The sequence below is a fragment of the Rhinolophus sinicus genome, chromosome 14 (assembly GCF_057876585.1).
Source record: "Rhinolophus sinicus isolate RSI-liver-muscle chromosome 14, RSI-T2T, whole genome shotgun sequence".
NCBI lineage: Eukaryota > Metazoa > Chordata > Mammalia > Chiroptera > Rhinolophidae > Rhinolophus > Rhinolophus sinicus.
Window position 1 is genome coordinate 165,204,244 of NC_142514.1, and position 20,565 is coordinate 165,224,808.

Consider the following 20,565-nt stretch of genomic DNA (forward strand, 5'->3'; position numbering starts at 1 on the left):
TCCTCATAGCTGTTGGCATGAGTCTGTTTCTTGCCACATAAACCTCTGCATAGGGCTGCTTGAGTGTCCTCATAACATGGCAGCTGGCTTTCCCTAGAGCAAGTGATCTGAGAGAGAGCAAGGTGGAAGCCACAGTGTTTCTTAATGAGCTAGCCTTGGAAGTAACACACTGTCATTTCTACAATTTCCTTTTAGTTACATAGGTCAGGCCTGTTCATTATGGCTATGAATAGCAGGAGGCGGGAATTACTGGGCACCACCTTGGAGGCTGGTGGTTACCATAGATGGCTTTCATAACAGTTGTCCAGGTGGAAGATAAAGGCAAGAGTTGCCCAGCAAAACTCCACTGTAAAAATACATATGCAATGGTAACACGTCTAAATAGAGATTTTTCCTCTGTCATTGGCTGCTTGGTGGCCTGCTGTTTGCAATTAAGTCTACAGAACCAAAAGATACTTCAATTATAGCCAATTGTTACACTCTGAGGTGTTTTAGCCGCGTTGTAAAATAACAGTTTACTCGGCTTGATTTGACAAATCTCCTGTGATTATGATAAGTGGCAGAATGATACAAATTGTGTGTTTTTCAATAATTTAAATAACATTCCAATCTCTTGAGCAGACAGGAGAAAAGATAAATACACTTCTGTTACATTCATATTTTTATAATACCTATTTTGCTCCTAAATTGCCTACTGATTTAGTTGTTTGAACAGGCTTAATTTATCTCTTGCCAAGCCATGCTCAATAAACTGTCATTCTTATAGTTCCTTAATCAGAATATGCCATAAGAACGGTAAATCAGCAAGATACCACTGGCCCCCGAACTTCTGTCAGCTTAGTTATGGAAGCACAAGGCAGGTTGGTGTCTTCCAGCCATCACAGTAGAATTATCTGTCAGAGGCGAGAATTAATTTAAAAGAGCGTAGGTGAAAATTGCTCTATTTAATTAGGGGAGTTGTCTGTAGCTTTAAATTAGTTTCTCTGTTGGTTGTCTCTTAACTTTCTTTTGTTCTAGACAAATGAAAGAAACCAAAACCCAAATCACTGGAGAAGCACCCTTTAGAAAGAAAAAAAAGTGTCAGCAGCAATTACTATGTCTGGCTGAGCCAGGAAGACTTGTTATGCTAACGTCATGTAAAAATCGGTAGCTTTGTGGCAGAGACTAAGCTGCATGCTATTATCCTATTGATTGTCATATTATAAGAATAATCCCAGGTTTGGCCAAATTTCATTGTTCCCATCTCTGACTCAAACATAGAGGAAAAATTTACTTTTTAAAAAAAACATTCTGTCACAATTTTGAAAGAATGGTTCTCACTGTTGAAATTCAGTAAACATTTACTGTTTAAAAGTTTTTACCTTTAAAATTCTTTCCTTCTCATTGTTAATGCAGTGGAGGGATGAACAGTGTAGATCTTGAATTTAAAAGAAATACACCTGCAGCAGTAAGCCCTTGGCATAGAACCAGAGTCTGTTGTTCCCGAAGTCATTTTGAGTAAAATAACATCCATAGACTGTGAGCATTACACATAAATTCCCCCTGATCGTGCAGTTCCTACAACCATAAAATCGATGTGTTTGTTTGTATTTTAGTGCCAGTAAGTGATGAAGAGGAAGGAGCGGTTCTTTTTGACAACTCCGGCAAGGCAGCTGCTGACCCCTTTGACACGTCTTCAGGATCTGTGCAGCTCATCGCTATAAAACCCACAGCCCTCCCCGTAGTGCACCCCACCTCAGACAGGAGCCAGGAGTCAGCAGTCCTCAATGGTGAGGTGAGCACCTGAGGGCCCAGAGCTGGAGAGAGCCAGGAAGCCAGGAACAAAAACTGGGAATACCCGGGGTAGATTCGGTCTAAGTGTGTAAGGCTCCATTGGTCATTTGTACCTCTGCACGCGTTGGCCTCAGCAAAGTGAGTCAGGACACAAGTCACCCAAAAACGAGTTTGTTGGGTGATGTTTTCAGCGCATTTTTTATCTCGTTAGAAAGTCCAGAGGGGACTTTTTAGTTCTGAAGAGAAACATCAGAAATTCTTCTCCACCCCTTACACGAGTACACAGCCATCTACCTTTCTTGATAACACTCCTAAACTGTTCATTATGGGATGTCAGTTGTAGTGGAGATGAGAAGGGCTTGAATTGAGAGGGAACTGAAGAAGGTATTGTCATTCAGAGAGGGACATGGCCCACTATATAGGCTTTGAAATGACTTTTACTCCTTAGAGCAAGCTTCAAACAACCATTTGAGCAGACAGGAGAAAAGATAATGATATCTATGGATATCATGATGGTAAGCAATTTTCCTAAGAGTCTGAAAAAAATTTGTAACATACACCAGAGAATAATGATTTCACCAAAGAAACATGGATGGATGGATGATGGAAGGGAGGGAGGGGGTAGGGAGGGAGGGAGGGAGGGAGGGAGAGAGAGAGAAAGAGAAGGAAAGAAGGAAAGAAGGAAAGGGAGAAAGAAACAGTTTAGGGGAGAGCAAGTCAGGTAAAAATTACCTGCCATTCCTCCATCTTCTGCAGCAGGATGGTCAGGCAGCTGATGACATTTATGAACCTTTAAGCACATGCATATGGAACCTGCTTGCGAACATTTACATTACACATGTGTGCACACACACATACTTACTTAAAGAAACTGAAGCCAGAGGGGTCAAGTGGCCTGTCAAAGTCATACTGCAGGTTATTGTGACAGCCACTATGCTCAGGGCCCCTGGCTCCCTGTCCGGTGCTCTTTCCCTCTCTTTGACTTACTGTGGCCCATCAATGAAAAATAGCATTGTGCTTAAAAGAATATGGACTCTCAAGACATGCTACAAGGATTGGAATCCCAGCTCTTCTCCCAGCTCTTCTTACAAACTGTGCGACTTAGGCAGGTTAGTTCATTTCTCTGTGCCTCAGTGTCTCCATCTGTAAAATGGGGCTGTTGTGAGGATCAAATGAGTTAATATATGTGAAGCACTTATAACAATGTCTAGCACTCAAGAAGCTGTTATCATCATCATCATCATCAGTCAGCCAATGAACAAGGATTCATTGATCATGTACTTTATGCCCCTTGGCTCTATCATTTAGGAACCTGTGTATCTTCTCAAAGCCAATCATGCCCACTGAATCTTTCCTTAGGCACAGTTCTGCCACCGGACTCATAAGCCAAGTTATTAGAGCCTCTGAGGTTGCCGTTAATGCTCTGGTAACTGCTCTTGATTAGGACCCTCTGCCCAGTTATGGACTCAGGTAACGGCCGCCATGTCTGGATCTTTTCATCCCAGTTCAGTGATATAAATGTCATGAGGACATTTATATCCAAATGAAATTCCAAATCTCAACTAAATTCAATGTACTACTCCTTTTACCTGCCAGACCCATCACCCTGTCATGGAAGAACAGATGAGCATTTTCCCTGTCCAGAAATTGATACTTGTTACATTTTGGATTAAAAGAAACAGGCCTTGCTGGCATTAGGTTTGGAAAAGAGCCCTGAACTATTCTCTGTAATTGGCTGTCTTGTGGAGTTCAGGGCAGATTCATCTTACAACTTTCTTCTTCTCTTCTGAGTGGCTTATTTAAGCAAAGAAAGCACAGTCCCAAAGCCATAAATCTTTCTTTTATGTATCACAGGAAATTCTTGTAAAGAGTATGCTAAAGAAAACGTAGTAACAACATAGAAAGTTCAGAAAATAAGAGAAAAAAAATCGCTGTAACTTGACCACCCTAGCATATCCTCTGATTTCATTTTTGCACCTTCTTTTCAAGTTTTTGATCAAACTCGTGTATATTTTATTAGGTTGGTGCAAAAGTAATTGCGGTATTTGCAATTATTTTTAACCCTTTAAACCACAATTACTTTTGCACCAACCTAATAGAATGTAATCATATACAGACAGCTTTATGTTTTGCATCTTAAGCTTTTGCTATGTTGCTGTTGTCTTTCTGATTACCATTAATGACTTAGTTGAGAATGCATACCATTGATTGGAAAACTCATCTCCCATTTTTCCAACCTTCCAGGTATTTTTTTGTCTTTAGTTTCAGTTTTGGTTATTATAAATAACACTGCAGTGAATAATTCATGCATGACTTTTAAAAACTTTTTATTTTGAAATAATTTTAAACTTACAAAAGAGTTGCAGTAATAGTACTGAGTTCCTATACATTCTTCACCTAACTACCTCTAACGTTAACCTCTTACAGAACCATAGAATAATTATCAAACCCAGGAAATTAACATTGGTGCAATTCTATTGACTAATCTACAGACTTCATTTCACCAGTTTTCCCACTAATGTTCTTTTCCTGTTCTGGGATCCAGTCCAGGGTCCCACATGGTATTTAGCTGTTTCCTTAGTCTCTTCCAGTTTGGGATAGCTACTCAGTCATTTAGTCATTCTTTGTGACTTTATTTGTCTTTTATGACCATCACTTTTTGGGTATACTGACCATTTATCGTGTAGAGTGTCCCTCAATTTGCATTTGTCTGAAGACTGGATTGAGAATATGCATTTTTGGCATAACTACGGGAGCAATGTGCCCTTTTGTGGGCATCATATCAGGAGGTAATTGGTACTGATATGTCTGATTAGTGATGTTAACTTTCATCTCTGAATTTGAACTTCTCGTGCAATGTTGCTTTAGGAGAGATTCCGGAAATGGGATTCCTGTCTCAGAGAATGTCACACTAGCTTCTTCTCTTTACTGGTTTTCTCAGTAGCAGGCAGAATGAGGGAACAATTGAGACCTGTGAAATGCAACCAGCCTCAAAATATCATTAGGGCCCAGGTTGGGGAGACCTTTGCAAAAGTTAGAAAAAATATGTCCCCTGTTTATGTTTCTTCAAATGCTATGAAAATAAAACATCTAAGATGCAACCTTGTGTTAGTGAACTATCTTGGGCCTCAGACTGCAAACAGATAAATGTCTTACCAACTGGGTGAATTTTCCTTTTATGAATTACAGGAATCTTTTTCAAAGATTATTTTAAAGAAAACATAACTAATACTATACATGATTATATGAATATAGTTAAGTCTGATTACAAACAACACTAATGGTTCTCCATATGGTCCAATGAATGTCAGGTAGATTTCACCATTCGGCTCCATTTGTGGGAGTAACGTCCTCATCATTTGTTTTTTATTTAGCGTAGTCATCTGCTTGTATCTTTGACAGGTCAGAAGGTATTTTGGCCATGTTCCTTTCTATATAAGACCAAACTGGCTTTGCCCTATAGAGCAGGAGATGGTCGGCATTAGCGGCCATACAAATGTGGCTTCAAAATGTCCTCTCTCAACGAAAAACATAGATTGACAGAAATAAGCTCTCAAATGCAGGTTGATAGAGGAGACCCCTTGAGAGCAAGATGTCTGCCCCCCTTCCCACCCCATTCATCCCAACTCAACCTCTTCAGAAACTGGCTGTCTTATCCAGCTGGGCACCAGCTAATTGGCCAAGGGAGGCCATTGGGTTCCTCAGAGCTGGAGCTAGAGTCAGGGCACCAAGATCTAGCTGGGTTGTCAAGTCAGAGGCTACCATACAGGGGAACCATAAGTGTTTAGGCGGGATTAAGGCCCACACCACAAAACTAAACACATGGAGTCAGGCCTAGGCCTGAGCAGACTCAGGTGGACTAAGGGGAAGGAGGCCCTGATGGAAGGTCTCAGGCAACTTAGGTGAGTGCCAGACTCCACGTTGTTTGTGGCCCACTGTTATGTGGGCCAGTCTTGGAATGGATCACAGGTGGGTATGGCTGGCTCAAAGGACCAGACATGAAGCCTAGGAAAACTTTTCCTGGAGTTGTGACCCTCTGATAAAAGCCTCCTGTCTGTTGGCCATGCTGAGTCAGGTATGGGCCTGAGACTGTCTCTCTCCTCAGGTGAACAAAGCCCTGAAGCAGAAGTCAGACATCGAGCACTATCGGAATAAGCTGCGCCTCAAAGCCAAGAGGAAGGGATATTACGATTTCCCCATAGTGGAGACGAACAAGGCTCAAACGGAAAGAAAAAAGATGTACGAAAAAGCCCAAAAGGAAATCGAGCACGTGTTGGATCCAGACCCAGAACTGTGTGCCCCATTTGCTGAATCTAAAAACAGGTGCAGTGTCTAAGGGATTCTCTGAAGGTCGTTGTACTATTGGTGGGATGAGGGCAGAGGACGCCGTGCAGTCCTGAGCCCTTGAACTGTTACCTCAGGGCGCCTATTTGCAGGCAGCTGAGCCGCACCATGCTGATGTGTGTAAGTAGGTGTTCCACAATGACTCTGGAAGAGAACAAAATTAAAGCCATTAAAAACAATACATGGGCAAACAGCCATAATTGTCTGTTAGCTTAATGACATTTTCAAACCATAGCTGTTTGAGAGCTGGGTGAAGATATAATTACCACCGACCTGTTTATTCAACTTCCAGATCAAGGGTCATCGTATTGTTCAATTATTTTAGTAGTTCTTGCATAAGAAAAGCAAATTTCATGCCTCACCTTTTCATTCAGCTTCAGTAAGTATTTACCACATAGCTACTCAGAGCTCTGTGCTGGGTTCATCTCTTTAATTCATAGATTTGTTCGTGCATCCAACATTTATTGTCACCTACTATGTATTAGCCACCATGCAAGATGCTAACTACTGTCACGGTCATGTGTGCTCTTTCTCATTCATTCACTCAACTCATTCAATATTTTATGGAGTCCAAGACAGCCTAATCGCTGCTGTTATGGAACTTAAGGTCTGATGGAAGAGAAAGATAACCACCCCAAAAGTTTATTACTCCCAAGTGTGATGGAGATTTGAAATGTGAGGTTCCGTAACAGGGGGCCTGGCCTAATAATGGAGGGTTAGGACCAGTGATTTGAATTGCATCCTTCTAAGCTTTGCTGTAAGCAGAGAGGGACCTTACCTAGTGGGTAAAGAAATAGAGGTTATTAGCAAAGCTATACGTGCCCATGTTTCTTCTTCTCCTCCCCACCCTGAAGCACTTCCTCAAAAGCATTTTCATGATTCGAGACCATCTCTTTCAAATACACATTCTCCTTGGCAACTGCCACTTGGCTTGCAGCATGCCCACATTCTGACCACCCCATCGCCTTGGCACACCCACCCTCTGTAGACTGGGTGAGACGGGGCCATTCCTGGTCTGAGTGGGTATTTATTAAAAGCAAAAATGACTATGTGACGGGCTTGGATGGAAGCCACAAAATCAACCTGGGAGGTGGGGATAAATTTTATGAATGAAACAAACAATTTATTTTCAATGAACAAAAGAGGGAATTCTAAAGCAGTGCTTCGTTTACCATGCTTCTCGTTAGGCTTGGTGGGTATAACAAGCTACTGATGTAAAATTGTGACAAGGGTCATAATGCATGTGTCACCGTGTTGATAACTATAGGAGAAAGAGGAGAAAAGATGGATTTTATGGGGAGGCTAGGGGTTTCTTTAGCTTTTGCTTGCACTTGGAGACTTGTTACTTCAGCAGTCTTTTATAGATTGGTGCAGGAAGTTGTTTCTTGGTTTTTCTTTGGGTTTTTTTGGTTTCCTGCTGACACGTGGAAAATTCAGAAAAATGAACCAAAGCTCATGAGCAAATAAGAGGAACTTAGCGTGAAAACTATTTGCAAAATACATAAATATTTCGGTTGAGGCTTTTTATAGAATGAAGAACTCTTTTTTCTGTAGAGGTGCAGCTCCATTGCCTAGCATTGGTTTGGGCCAGATTCTCAAGGCCCTTTGATGGCCTGCTGGTCTATGAGTGTGTAGCCAATTCTTAGTAAGTGTCAGTTGAAGAAATGATTTAATGACTCTAACGCACCAAAAATAACATTAAAAGGTTTTTTGACCAGTTAAAGAAACCATATGGATAACCACAGACTGGGTGGGAATGGAAATTAAGGCAAGAGACAGGAAGGGGAAGGAAAGCTTAACAGAGAAAACGGGAGTGACGGAGACTCATGAGCTCTGTGGTGTTATTCTTGTTACACTCTGCTGTTGACTCCAGAGGCTGCCTACTGTGTGTACACAGCAGGTAAGAGCACGGTCATGTTCTTTGTGGCCTGCCCTTCCTCCAGGGGTTGGCATGTGACCAGGCTGCACGACCACAGCCTCGCAGCCCCACGGCCAGACTGACTGGTCAGAAGGTGGGCACATGAGTTGGTCCAATGACACTGAGTCCCAGGGCTCTTGCTAGAGCAACCAGGAAAGAGGTATTCTCTTGGTATTGAGGTTTCTAGGAAGATAGGATATAAACTCACAGGTTAGTGTTGGCTATTAATTGCTATTTGTAGTTCACCTGTTCAGAAGTTCTGCTCTCAGTGGCCTAGCCACTGCGAGGCACGAGTGAGGGACTCACTCTCTAATCCAAAGGCAGCATCAGTAACCAGAATGTTACCCTGAGACCTAAATAAATCTAATAAAAGACAAAGTTTAGATTCCAGTGTTGACTTATTCTGAAATCTTTTAGAAGAGTTTTCACGGCGTTTTCTTTAAAGTCAAAAGGACACCCCATTTTTATGTGATAAATTCTTACCCAAAGACACCAAGTATGTAATACGCATGAGGCAGATGCTGTCAGAGCCCCTCCCCCTCCATCCGGTCCCCTAGGCTCCCACTGCGCCATATAGGCCAGCAGCTTCCTACTTACTAAGAGCATCTGTGACTCGGACTCGAGGGCTTTTTCTCGGCAGCCCCTGACCTTAAGTGTCAGGTTGTCAGTTTGCTCTGGAGCAGCCTCAGTCAATGACAGGGCAACTGATGTATAAATGCCCCTGGCAGGAGAACTCTGGTGCATAGGCTACATTGGTGTAATAACCATGTTTTCTAATTTCTGTATTTGATTATTTGACATTTGGGGCCTTGCTGACTCTGGAGAAACTGCCCCTACGAGGGATGTCTCTAGCCAATTCCTGGAAAAGCAAAAGGCGCGCCTGCAAGTACACCTTTCACATGTGAACCAACAAGCCAGAGCCCAGAGCCCAGCTGCCCCCTTTACACACGGCCCTCACACTCTGGGCCCCAACCCCCTGTTCGAATCACTGCAGCCAGGTACCAGACATCTAGGGACAGCCCCGATGCCCCAGAGTCTGCTGAAATTATTCAAACGATCCAATCCTAAACCAGTGTAGCCTGCCTTGTCCATTCCTTCCCACAGAAACCACAATAAAGGCTCTTGTTCCCATTTTCCCCTCCCTCTGTCTGCCTTGTGGCTGACCCTGCTGCTTCCCCATGTACCCCCTCGCCACCATGGCATGGCAGGCCCCTTCCTCCAGGGATCTGTGAGTATAACAAGCTATCTTTTCAATGGCAGTTCATCTGATCTGTCGATCTTGCCATACCTGAATAAAATATAACCTACATTTTGAAACAATTTTCTCCCACACTTCTCCAGTGGGTTTGAGTCCCAGTTGCCCAAAACACTAATCTGCTCTATATCAGACCTTTTATCAGTCTCCTTCTCTGCCCTCTCCCGTTTTCCCACTTCCTAACTTGTGCTTCCTACAGCCTTCTCCCAGGTAAACCACTTGCACTTACATCATCCCAGAGTCCTCTTCTGGAAGAACCCAACCTAAGGCAATAACATAAAGACAGAGTTGCTCTGATGGAGGCAGGGCTTCCTCCTCCTCCTTCCCGATGGTTCTAGTTCATCTTTATGGAACCCTAGGGTTCCACAAGACACAGTTTGAGAACCAGTTTCTTAAACTATCGTGGGACTAAAAACTCCCTAAAGAAATCCAAATAAAATGTATCATTCTTCACCCAGCAATATTTTCAGAGGTAAAAAACTTACTTCTCAAGTTTGCAAGTTTCAAAATTGATTAACTTTTAAAGACTACAGCCAAGTACCAACAAGAAATGAATACACCTAATGGAACTCTGTTTGATTAAAATAAGTAATGTGTCTGCCTGAGAGCCTAATTTATGTCTAAGTAGTTGCTTGTATACCATGCACGCACACACACTAATGGTCTGGTCAGTTGAGATCCATGTGAAACAGCCGCCTTTAAGCTGCGTATCATAAAGGAACATTGTCTTTGATGGAAAAGGAGACTAAAGTATACTCAAGTGTCTAAGCTCTCGCTCACATTTATGGTTCTTGAAAGAGCTTACACAATCTCACTATTGTATTTCTAATCCTTCCAAAAATAACCTACTTAAATGTCAATTACTAACCCTAGTATTTACTCCCCCACCCCTTAGTAGTAAATCTTTTCTAAATGGGCTAATTGGCAACCTCAGGACAGTTGTGAAGTCTCCTTTTTTAAAAAGAGATTTGTAATTAGGTCAAGGATGAGAATTCTTTCGGGTCTTCCTTAAAGTATGAATCACTCAGAACAGATGGTGTTTCACAAGGTTGTACTCCTTTCCTAAAGGAAGCCTCTAATTGCAGATAACTATAGGGCAGGGTTTATTACTATTAAGTTTAAGCTCTTGTATCAGTCAGGATTCCTATGGTTGCAAATGATGGAAATCCAACACAAACTGGTTAAATAAAAAGGGAAGTTATTATTGAACATAATTTAAAGGTCAAGTCTTTGGGCATAGCTAGATTGAAGGAGTCAGACATATTTTTCTCCTTTTCTCTTCACTCTTTGCTGGCTCCTTTTCAGGTGGGCTCTTACCTCATTGTGGCAAACTGGCTGCCAGCACCTCTAGGCTTATATCCTATCTTCCTAGAAACCTCAATACCAAGAGAATACCTCTTTCCTGGTTGCTCTAGCAAGAGCCCTGGGACTCAGTGTCATTGGACCAACTCATGTGCCCACCTTCTGACCAGTCAGTCTGGCCATGGGGCTACGAGGCTGTGGTCATGCAGTTGGTCACATGCCAACCCCTGGAGGAAGGGCAGGCCACAAAGAACATCACAATGCTCTTACTAACAGGTTCTTCTGGGTACCAGGCAAGCAGAAAACACAGGTGCTCTCTAAATAGTATAAGCTCCTCATGCTGAGGTAGTAGGCCTATTAGTGTCTGTTTTATTCCCTAGGCTAATTATAAGGGTAGTGCTTTGCCTTGGGAGTTCTAATGTGTGTTCTAGACTAACAGGATGTGACTGTCATACTGTGACTAACTGGGTGTGTGATCATGAAAAGGCATGTATACCTGCCAGGTTTCTAGCTTCCCACATAGTCACTGGGAATCAATAAGGCAACGTTTTCACCTTCAGTCCATGAATGGATAGAATCTTAGAACTGAGACGTAAAATAGGTGATATTTGGGGAGTTCTCTCAAGATAGATGCTCTGAAATGCAAGTTATTTACAGAGAGAAACTTATTGTTAAATGAGAAGGAAGTCAGTGATTTCTATCCTACCTTTGTCACTTTGCAGGATCATGTGAAAGTCACCTGTCCCCATTGGGCGTCACGCCCCACTCGGAAGAGTTGTGTCTTGTGGAAAAATAACAGCATAGCCACAACCCTTGTTTGTCACTATTTCTTACTCCCTCCTCAAAAAAATTCCTCTAATGCCAAGTGGAAACAGGGCAGTGGTGACAAATGTATGCATTTCCAAGGGGGGAGCTGAGGAGAGCCTCTGAACGTGCTCCTCCCTGGGCCTGAAATGATGCTCTGTGCCCAGATGGGCATGTAGCTGCCTCTAAATAGGTCTCAGCTGAAATGTCACCTCTCCAGAGAGGCCTTCCCTGACCCTCCTACTTAAAGTCGTTCCCCATCCTCTTTATCCTCTGTCACTTCTCTTTGTTTTTCTTAATAGCACTTACCACTCTGAAATTATCATGTGGATTATCTGTCTCTCTCATTAGCTTGAAACTCTGTCTTGCTTACTGTGGATCTTCATTATGTTCCACAGTGACTGGAACACAGTAGACACTCAGTAAATATCGGGTGGATGGCTGGATGGCTGGATGGCTGGATGGCTGGATGGATGGCTGGATGGCTGGATGGCTGGATGGCTGGATGGATGGATGGATGGATGGATGGATGGATGGATGGATGGACAGGTGGACAAGCCCCAAACTGCCTCTTGGTTTATGGCTCCTTAGCCCATAAGGGAATCATTGTGGTGAAGGTAGAAAAGAAAACTTATCTGCAGTGTCAGTACTAAGCATCCCATCAGCCACAGGGTTTATTAACACATCATGGAACCCTTCCTGTGGAATCAGAAAGATGAAAAGGAACAGGAGGCTGCTGAGTCAACAGTCAACAAAAGCAAGTTTGTTCTTCCGGTGTTAGCTGTTTTAGAGGGTCAAGGGAAAGCCCCTGGCCTTGCCATCAGCAGGATTTTAGATGAGGTTGCAGTGCTGCAATTGACTGTAGTTAACCATACAAAAGAGCATTTACAATTCAGCCAAATGGTTACAGCATCTGGGGAAAAAAAACACATTTATTCCACTATTTCTATGGCCCCTGATGGCTGACAAACAAACCCATCAATTCTGAGATTTGTGAGGCAAGCCAACCAAACCCTTCATTGGTTGCCTGTAGTTTGGATCAGTGGAGAATTCCATCTGTCAGGGTATTTGCTGCATCATAACAGTTGTTGAATTCTTTTTAGGCAACAGACGAAAAACTCTGTCTACCGAAGCCGGCAGTCTCTGAATAGCCCGAGTCCAGGGGAAACAGAGATGGACCTTCTGGTGACACGCGAGCGACCCCGGCGTGGAATCCGTAACAGCGGATATGATGTAAGTCTCTGCCGGGCCAAGGTGAATACAAGCTTTGCTTTCCCTGAAAGCAAAAGGAATAAGGAATAGAGCATCCCATATGTTTTTGTTTATTCTATATTTGTGTAATTTTAAAATGCAGTAATATATTTTGTTTTATATTCCTTATTACCTATTTTGCAAAGTAAGACTGCTTGGAATTGTCAGAGTAACAAATTATTGCTAAAAGGATCTTGATTTCTAAATTCAGCCATTTTGTGAATAGTACATTATTGACCTTTAAACTCAGCAGCTATTCTAAATGTTCTTAATTTTTTCCTCCTCTGTTCTTAGGAACTCGGTAGAATCCATGGCCATGGGTTAAAATTCATTTGAACACAAGCTTCTTTTAATTCATAGCAATGTTGAGGAGTTGGATTTGTTCCTGGTTTCATAACTCCTCAATATGCCATGGAAACAGTAAGATGTCCAACAGAGCGATTTGGTGATTTCATGTGATGAAGTACATGTTTATGTGCCGTGATGTCTCCAAACTGCAAAAATTCTGCTAATCCCATCAAACGTCCCCAGATGATGAGTTATACAATTTGGTGCCTCCTACCAAGTTGTTTACGTGTCAGTGCACCCATGAGTTGCACTCACGTGAATGATAACCCTGCTGAAATATTCAATAAGCTTCATCCTGTCCCAGAATTTCAAATGGTCTTGAATATACTTTTAGGTCTTATGAAAAATGCTTCTTTCCCATTCTCCTAAAACGTTTCTCTTATAACAAATAAAAAAATTGTCTGTAACAAGAGTTATGATTCAAATATGTCTGGATACAGTTTTAGTATAATTTGTGAGGTTGTAATTTGAAAATGACACTTGATTTCTTAAATATACCATGCAAATTTACAGGCAAAGAGATTTTTTTTTTCCCATCAAGATTGGTCATTGTTTTCCACAAAAGCTTAAAATGGGTGTGTTTTTTTTAAATGGTCCAATTAAAATCAGAGATATTCTACCTAATTTGAATTTCTAATTACTTTCCTTACATTTAAACTTGATGGTTGTGTTGGTGATAGTACACTTATCTTTTTTTTCTTTTTCATATAAGACAGTTTGATAGTTTAGTTTTGTAAACTTCTAGATGCTTTGGGCAAATCATTATTTTTCTCCAAATTAAATTATTCAACATTAATTTTTCTCCTCATGCAAGTATTTCCTATACCAAACTCTGTCATCAATTTGATAATCAGCCTGTGGTTAAATATTGGGCATTTGAGTTTTCCAATTAATCTCTCCCTACCAACAGTGAATATTCTTCCTGGATGCTTGTAGTTGAGGGAGCATTTTCTTCTGCTCGGGCACACTTGAGGTATGATAGGACTCTTAATTAATTTCAAGATTAGTATTTATAGGTTTCTGGTGAGGTTCTAGGCACAGACATTTTTCCAATTTGAGGAAATAGGCCAAAGGTTTCCTATTAGTCTTGAAAAAGGAATATTGCAGATTTTTTTTAACCACTGTGCCATGACTTAGAGTACTCACTTAATACTCTTAGAATGTCATGTTAGTAAATTACTTAGAACAACAGAAGAAGAGAGATGATTTTTAAAAGGAGGTTGCTCACCCCTCACAAACATGTAAATATTCCAATCACAGATTACTTGAGGGAAGCACTAATAGATTTTTTTTTTTAAAAATACACATTTCTTTGAGACATGCATGGGATCTCAGAAACATAAGCAAGTATAAGTTTCCTTAAGAGAAAATGGTCATCTAGGGGACAATTTTAAGAATTTTGACTGTTGACTATAAGAATGAAATTAATTCCTGTATCTCCTCCTGTGCACAGTCACCAGTCAGGTAGGTACTCTCATTATGCCCATTGTCTAGATGGGAAAACCAAGACACAGCAGTTACATAATTTGTCCGCCTACCTCCAGAGCCCATTCCCTTAACCACCATGCAATATAGCTTCCATGTACACCCACCACACCATACATCTGTCCTCACATAACATAATATATAGTCTGTATTACTGAGTCTCTCTTAGAGGCTAGACATCAAGTCTCACAAAAATTCTTTCACAGATAACTCACACAAGCAAAACATGGACCAGTAGATAAAGTAGAAAAAGAGGAGCGTCATAGTTTTAAACAATGCATTCATTTTCTGATCTCTTGATTTTCCAAAAATGCCAAAGCACTCCTGGCAAAAGAATCCATTAGCCCAGCAATGAACAGGTCATTCAGTTGGAAACATGTCAATCTTCCTACTGGGTCTGGGGAACTTGAAGCCAGGCCAAAATTTCCAGTCCTTTCTGCCAGATAAGGAACACCAGGGGAACCTGCTCCTTGATACCGTAGAAACAAAAGCACTGAGAGATTTATTTAATTGTGAATTTTTTAAAGGTTGACTATTTTAGAGTCCCATCAGAAAAGCTTGCAAGTAAAAATAAATGAATAAATAAATAAGCAAACAAACACATGCTCTACAAGCAAATCTTAGCCCCAGGACTGATGGCAGCCTGAATTGCTTCAAAATGTTTCCACAGGGGCCGGCCCGGTGGCTCAGGCAGTTAGAGCTCCATGCTCCTAACTCCGAAGGCTGCTGGTTCGATTCCCACATGGGCCAGTGGGCTCTCAACCACAAGGTTGCCAGTTCGATTCCTCGAGTCCCTCAAGAGATGGTGGGCTCCGCCCCCTGCAACTAAGATTGAACACGGCACCTTGAGCTGAGCTGCCACTGAGCTCCCGGAGGGCTCAGTTGGTTGGAGCGCATCCTCTCAACCACAAGGTTTGCCAGTTCAACTCCCGCAAGGGATGGTGGGCTGCACCCCCTGCAAGTAGCAATGGTAACTGAACCTGGAGCTGAGCTCACCCTCCACAACTAAGACTGAAAGGACAACTTGAAGCTGAATGGCACCCTCCACAACTAAGATTGAAAGGACAACAACTTGACTTGGAAAAAAAAAAAAAGTCCTGGAAATACACGCTGTTCCCCAATAAAGTCCTGTTCCCCTTTCCCAATTAAAAAAAAAAAAAATGTTCCCACAGAGCAGGAGGTCTTAGGGCCTGCAAAAAAGAGATGCTTATCTCCAAGGGATTTGGGAATCACTGTTTTGCAAGAGTTCTCAACCTCTTGGTCTGCCTAACAGCTAAGGATGCAACACACTCCTGGCAGAAACTATGGCTCATTTGGGTAGTAATTTTCTAGGAGGAGGCCTCCCCTTTAGAAGAATGCATGATTTTAGACAGAAGTCCAAAACTGATCACTCCTAAAAGGCCAGACCATATCATTAAACTAACTTTGGCATTAAAATTAATTCCAGTGCATAAAGCGGGTAGAAGAGATAATCAGCCTAATATTTAAAAGCAAAAATATCTTTTTCATAGTATTTTTAAATGTTATTTTCCAAATGAAAGTCATATAGAAAGTAATGAAGCAGCAAGGAGAAGAAAACGGCCCAAATAATGAAGCAGCAAGGAGAAGAAAACGGCCCAAGCACAATAAAAACCAAAGTGTGGATGATGAATCAGCCTTTGCTTCCAATGGGCGAGTAATAATCAGATCATTCCCCAGAAATAAAAATGCACCTCCTCAACCTTGATTTGTGTTTGGAGTTTAAAAATCTATGACAGAAATGGGGTCAGCTATATACCTTGGCTCTGAAAGAGACTCTGAAACAGATTGTCTGAATTACAACTTTGAAAATGAATGCTGACCTCTCAGAAGTAGAGACCTTGGCAAGCTACTTCCCTTAGGTTTCTTTCCAGCGCTTTGTTGAAGGTTCCAACCCCTGAGGTACTCAGAGAGCATTCGTGGCAGACTGTCGGGCTCAGACTCTAAAATGTGGGCAGTGGGTTGAAAATGTGAAGGATGATTGATCCGTCGGTGCATCTCAGAAGCGAGACTGAAGGCTCTGCTCTAGCAATTGCAACCATCAGTTCTCATTCCAGAGGCCTTCTTTAGGGAAATGGTTTGAAAGGTTAGTAAAAACCGGGTGATTTGACAAGTGAAAAGAATATGTACATCTACCAAAAGGGGTACTGTATCAGGCAAGTTTCAGCTGCAGAAAACATCAAGCCATTTAAACAGACAAAAAAAAAAAAAATAACTGAGGAATGAGGTGCTGTCAACACCATCGGAGGGCTGGAGGAATGTTCCATGAAAACTGAACAAAACCACAGAGCTGGCACTGAGGAGGAGCTGCTTCCTCTGCCCCAAGCAGGAAGGTGGGGAAGTGAGCTGCCCTGGAACTGACTAGTAGAAGCAGAAAGATGGACCCTGCCTGGGGCGGCCAGTTAGCTCAGCAGGTTAGAGCGCGGTGCTCGTAACATGGTTGTTGGTTCAATCCCCACATGGGCCACTGTGAGCTGCACCCTCCACAACTAGATTGAAATAACTACTTGACTTGGAGCTGATGGGTTCTGGAAAAACACACTCAAAATAAATTTTAAAAAAAGAAAGAAAGAAAGATGGGCCCTGCCTCAGGTCCTCTGTCCAAATTGCACACTAGCGCATCTAATTGACAGAACCTGGTGTTTCCACCACAGCTGCCGCCTCGTGGAGGGCCTGAAGTGTAGGTTATCCAGTCAGCGTTCAGCGTCAGCACTACAGAGGGCACGCTGCAAAGATGTTCCCAAATGCCAGTCCACCACCCCCACCACGGGCACTGGGTAAAAGTGAGATGAGAGGAGAAGTATTTATCTTGCTGGCCTCTCTGGGCTGACAGTGCAGCCAGTTGCGTCTGTTCCAGGTGAGCAGTGGTTACTGGAAGGAGGCCAAAGGATCGAAACAGTGTTTTGATGGGTTCCATTTGCAGGGGAATGAAAAATCATCCAGAAAGCCCCTGACTGCCCGCGATAGCTTATAGCAAGTCTGGGGCCTTCAAGATAAATTTGTAAATCCTGTTATTAATGGGAGTCTCTCCTGCTCACCTACTGCCGCCCCTCCCCCAGCATTGTGCAGCCTCAGCCTGATGGCCGGCGACCAAGGCAAAGCACGGGAGTGTCCTGGCACTGCATGATGTTCCCAGGAAAGGGCACAACCAACTTTTGGTTTCTTTGAGAAGCCAATGAAAACCATGGTTGGATTTGGGGATTTTGTCCTTCACCTCAACCTGCTGGTTGCCCTCTGAAATAGGTGCTCTTGTGTTGAGCCCGCTGCTGCCACCGTCATCCCGTTAGCATTCCCCCTAGAACTGTCCTGCCTGTGTCTCCAATCTCAGCCTTTCATTTCTTTATCCCATCTCTGCCTGCAAGTTTAAATGATTAATAACCCTGGCGTGGTCTGTTACCTCAAGCTAATTTATAGTACATTGTATTTTAACAGTGGCTTTTAATCCAATGGAAAATATCTGATCACCTGTAATCAGGCCACCTCATTGTGCCTGAGGCAAAGAGGTGAAAGTGTTTGATGGTGAAGGTGGCTGTTTGGTATAGTCCCGATCTCACCAGGTTGGTGGCTGCCCAGGAAAATACTTGTTAACCCCCACAAATTTGGAGGCCCCTTGGCAGGTGGGGAGCAGGAGGTAGATTCTTGTTGGCACATTTGGGAGAGAGCAGGCCAGGTTGCAGGATGGCCTAGTGACCTCACCTGGAGCCAGGCCTCCCCTGCAAGCCCAGGACTTCCCTCACATGCAGCCAGTTTCCCACTGGGCAGGGGACAAACAACTTCCCTTCTGTTGTGAGCACACAAGTGCCATCTGCCTGCTCATTCCCTCTGATTCTCCCTGTGACCTGGATGCTCTTCCAGGTAGGTAGTTACCTGCCTACCCTCCTGCTTCTAGGTAGGTAGGTACCTGCCTACCGTCCTGCTTCTCCTGGATTCTGACGCCTCAGAGCCTCTTGACCAGGGTAGCCTCTTATTGCAGGCCAGGTTTCCCAGCATGCTCTTGGTATGAACACCTGTAGGGGAAGGAAAGGAAACGGGATTGGGCAGAGTTAAAATTTGGGCTATGGTACCATTACTACAAGGCTTCAGCTGATCTCACGGGGAGCTCTGAAGGCCACATGGCCCTGCAGAGTTGTCCTGAGTTTGTGTGAAGTATCTGGGCTTTTGTATTCTAGTATAACCAGTTACTGGGTGTCCTTGGGTAAGGCAGCTCTCATTAGGCAAGAACAACTCCCAGTGAGAGAATTGACATTGCCAAATCCTAGCAATGCCCGGGGGAAACAAGGGCAATTCCCACGTGATACCTGAGGGCCAGCTGCTGGCAGTGTGCCCAGCAGGCAGCTAGGGGAATGCGTCCTACAGATCTGAGCAGCACAGAGTGTCCTCGCCACATTGGTCCCTCCCAACCCTGGTTCTCCTTGGCCCACATGTGGCCTCCAAACCCCCACAGGAGCCCGAGGCCAGCAGACAAAGGAGAATACCCCTTGGGAATTGCTATCCCTTTCATTTCCTCCAGCAAACATTTATTGAGTGCAGTGGAACCATTGCATCATATCTGCATTGAACATAGGAAAAATCAGCAACCGAGGCCCTGAAAGACAAAGGAAAAACATAATTTAAATATTGCAAAAAAAATAGCTTTTACATCTATTCTGTTCATATTGTACATTACAGCTTATATATTTTGTTTTATATATTACTCTATAAGGTTATGTACATGGGCCATGTACGTTGTACTATGTGGACATTATAAGGGATTTTCAAACGTTTTACTCTACAGGAGTTTTACCTTCTCTGCTGGCATTAGCATCTAAGCCCCACATGCAATTCCACTGTACTACCTGTGTGAGGCTGTATTGGAGAAGAGAAAGGTGGATTAACTACAGTGCTTGCCCGCGGTGCTTTTCCAGACTAGTGGAAAAGACAGGGAGAAATACACACAGTGCGCTATGGCAGTGAACAGGGAGGGGAGCAGGAAGTCGTCCTGAAGGTCTGAACCCATCTGTCCCACAGTCTCTGCCTGGTCTAGTCCCCATTACTCACCACTGCTGAAGCCATCAAACAGCTGCCAGAGGAATTCTTCTAAAATACACCCTTGTTTCAAATAACTCCCCATAAATCTGGGGATAAGACTCAAATTCTCAGCTTCTGGCTTAGGACATATCTGCTCTGGCTGGCCCAGGCACATCCTTCTAGCTGAAGCTCGCCACTGCTGCAGCCACCCCGTGGCTCCAGCCTACATGTCCTTGCAAGACTTGTCATGTGGTTTCATACCTCTTGGTCTTTGCACGTTCTCATCCCTCTGCTCAGAACATCCCTTCCTGCTTCATGCAGGCCAAGGTTTCTCAACTTCGGCACTATTGACATTTGAGACTGTAACATTCTTTGTATGGAGGGCTGTCCTGTGCATTGCAGGATGTTTGGCTGCATTCTTGGCCTCTACTGGTGAGGTGCCAGTAGCACCTCCCAATGATTGTGACAGCCAAAAATGTCTCCAGACTTTGCCAAATGGACCTGGGGGCAAACCCACCCCTAGTTGAGAACCACCTGTCCAGACAATGCTTTCAGAACTTGGTTCAAACATTATCTTCCCCAGAATCTTTTCCTTGACCCCGTCATACGGGTCTGACTTGATGCCTGTCCTTTGTGTTCCCACAGCACCTGGTGACTCACACCAATCAAAGCCCTCTCTCCTTTCTTCCATCTGTATGTTTGCATGTATTATTTTCCCCACTTGACTCCTCAAGGACAGGAATCATGTTTTATTCATCCTGGAAACCTCAGCACTCGGAATAGGAACCTATGCTTGTAGGAGACACAGTGTCTCTATTTGTTGAGCAGCTTAACAAACAAGTGTGTCAACCAGAAGAGGTGACTCCTGAGCTGAGACTCAAAAGTAAGGGGCAGATTTATAACTCCAGGCCTTATAAACATTTGATTTGACTGGCTTAGACAAATGCATGTTACTGTGTGAAGTTCAGTCTAAATGGTGGTTATCAGTTAGGATGCTTTGTCTAAAATAACAGAAATCCCAGCCCAACTCAAAATGCCGTAAGTCATTAAGGGGGTGTAT

At 43.1% G+C, this 20,565-nt stretch overlaps 1 protein-coding gene across 5 annotated transcripts in view; it reads left to right on the forward strand.

Moving 5' to 3' along the window:
* KIAA1549L (KIAA1549 like) overlaps nt 1-20,565 on the forward strand; it is a 253,861-nt gene that overhangs the window by 200,835 nt on the left and 32,461 nt on the right. For all 5 annotated transcript variants that reach the window (XM_088789508.1, XM_088789505.1, XM_074337085.2 and 2 more), the window contains 3 exons: nt 1,596-1,774; nt 5,879-6,096; nt 12,500-12,629. In XM_088789508.1, coding sequence (XP_088645634.1) covers nt 1,596-1,774; nt 5,879-6,096; nt 12,500-12,629 — 527 coding nt within the window. The remainder of the gene's footprint in view (nt 1-1,595; nt 1,775-5,878; nt 6,097-12,499; nt 12,630-20,565) is intronic.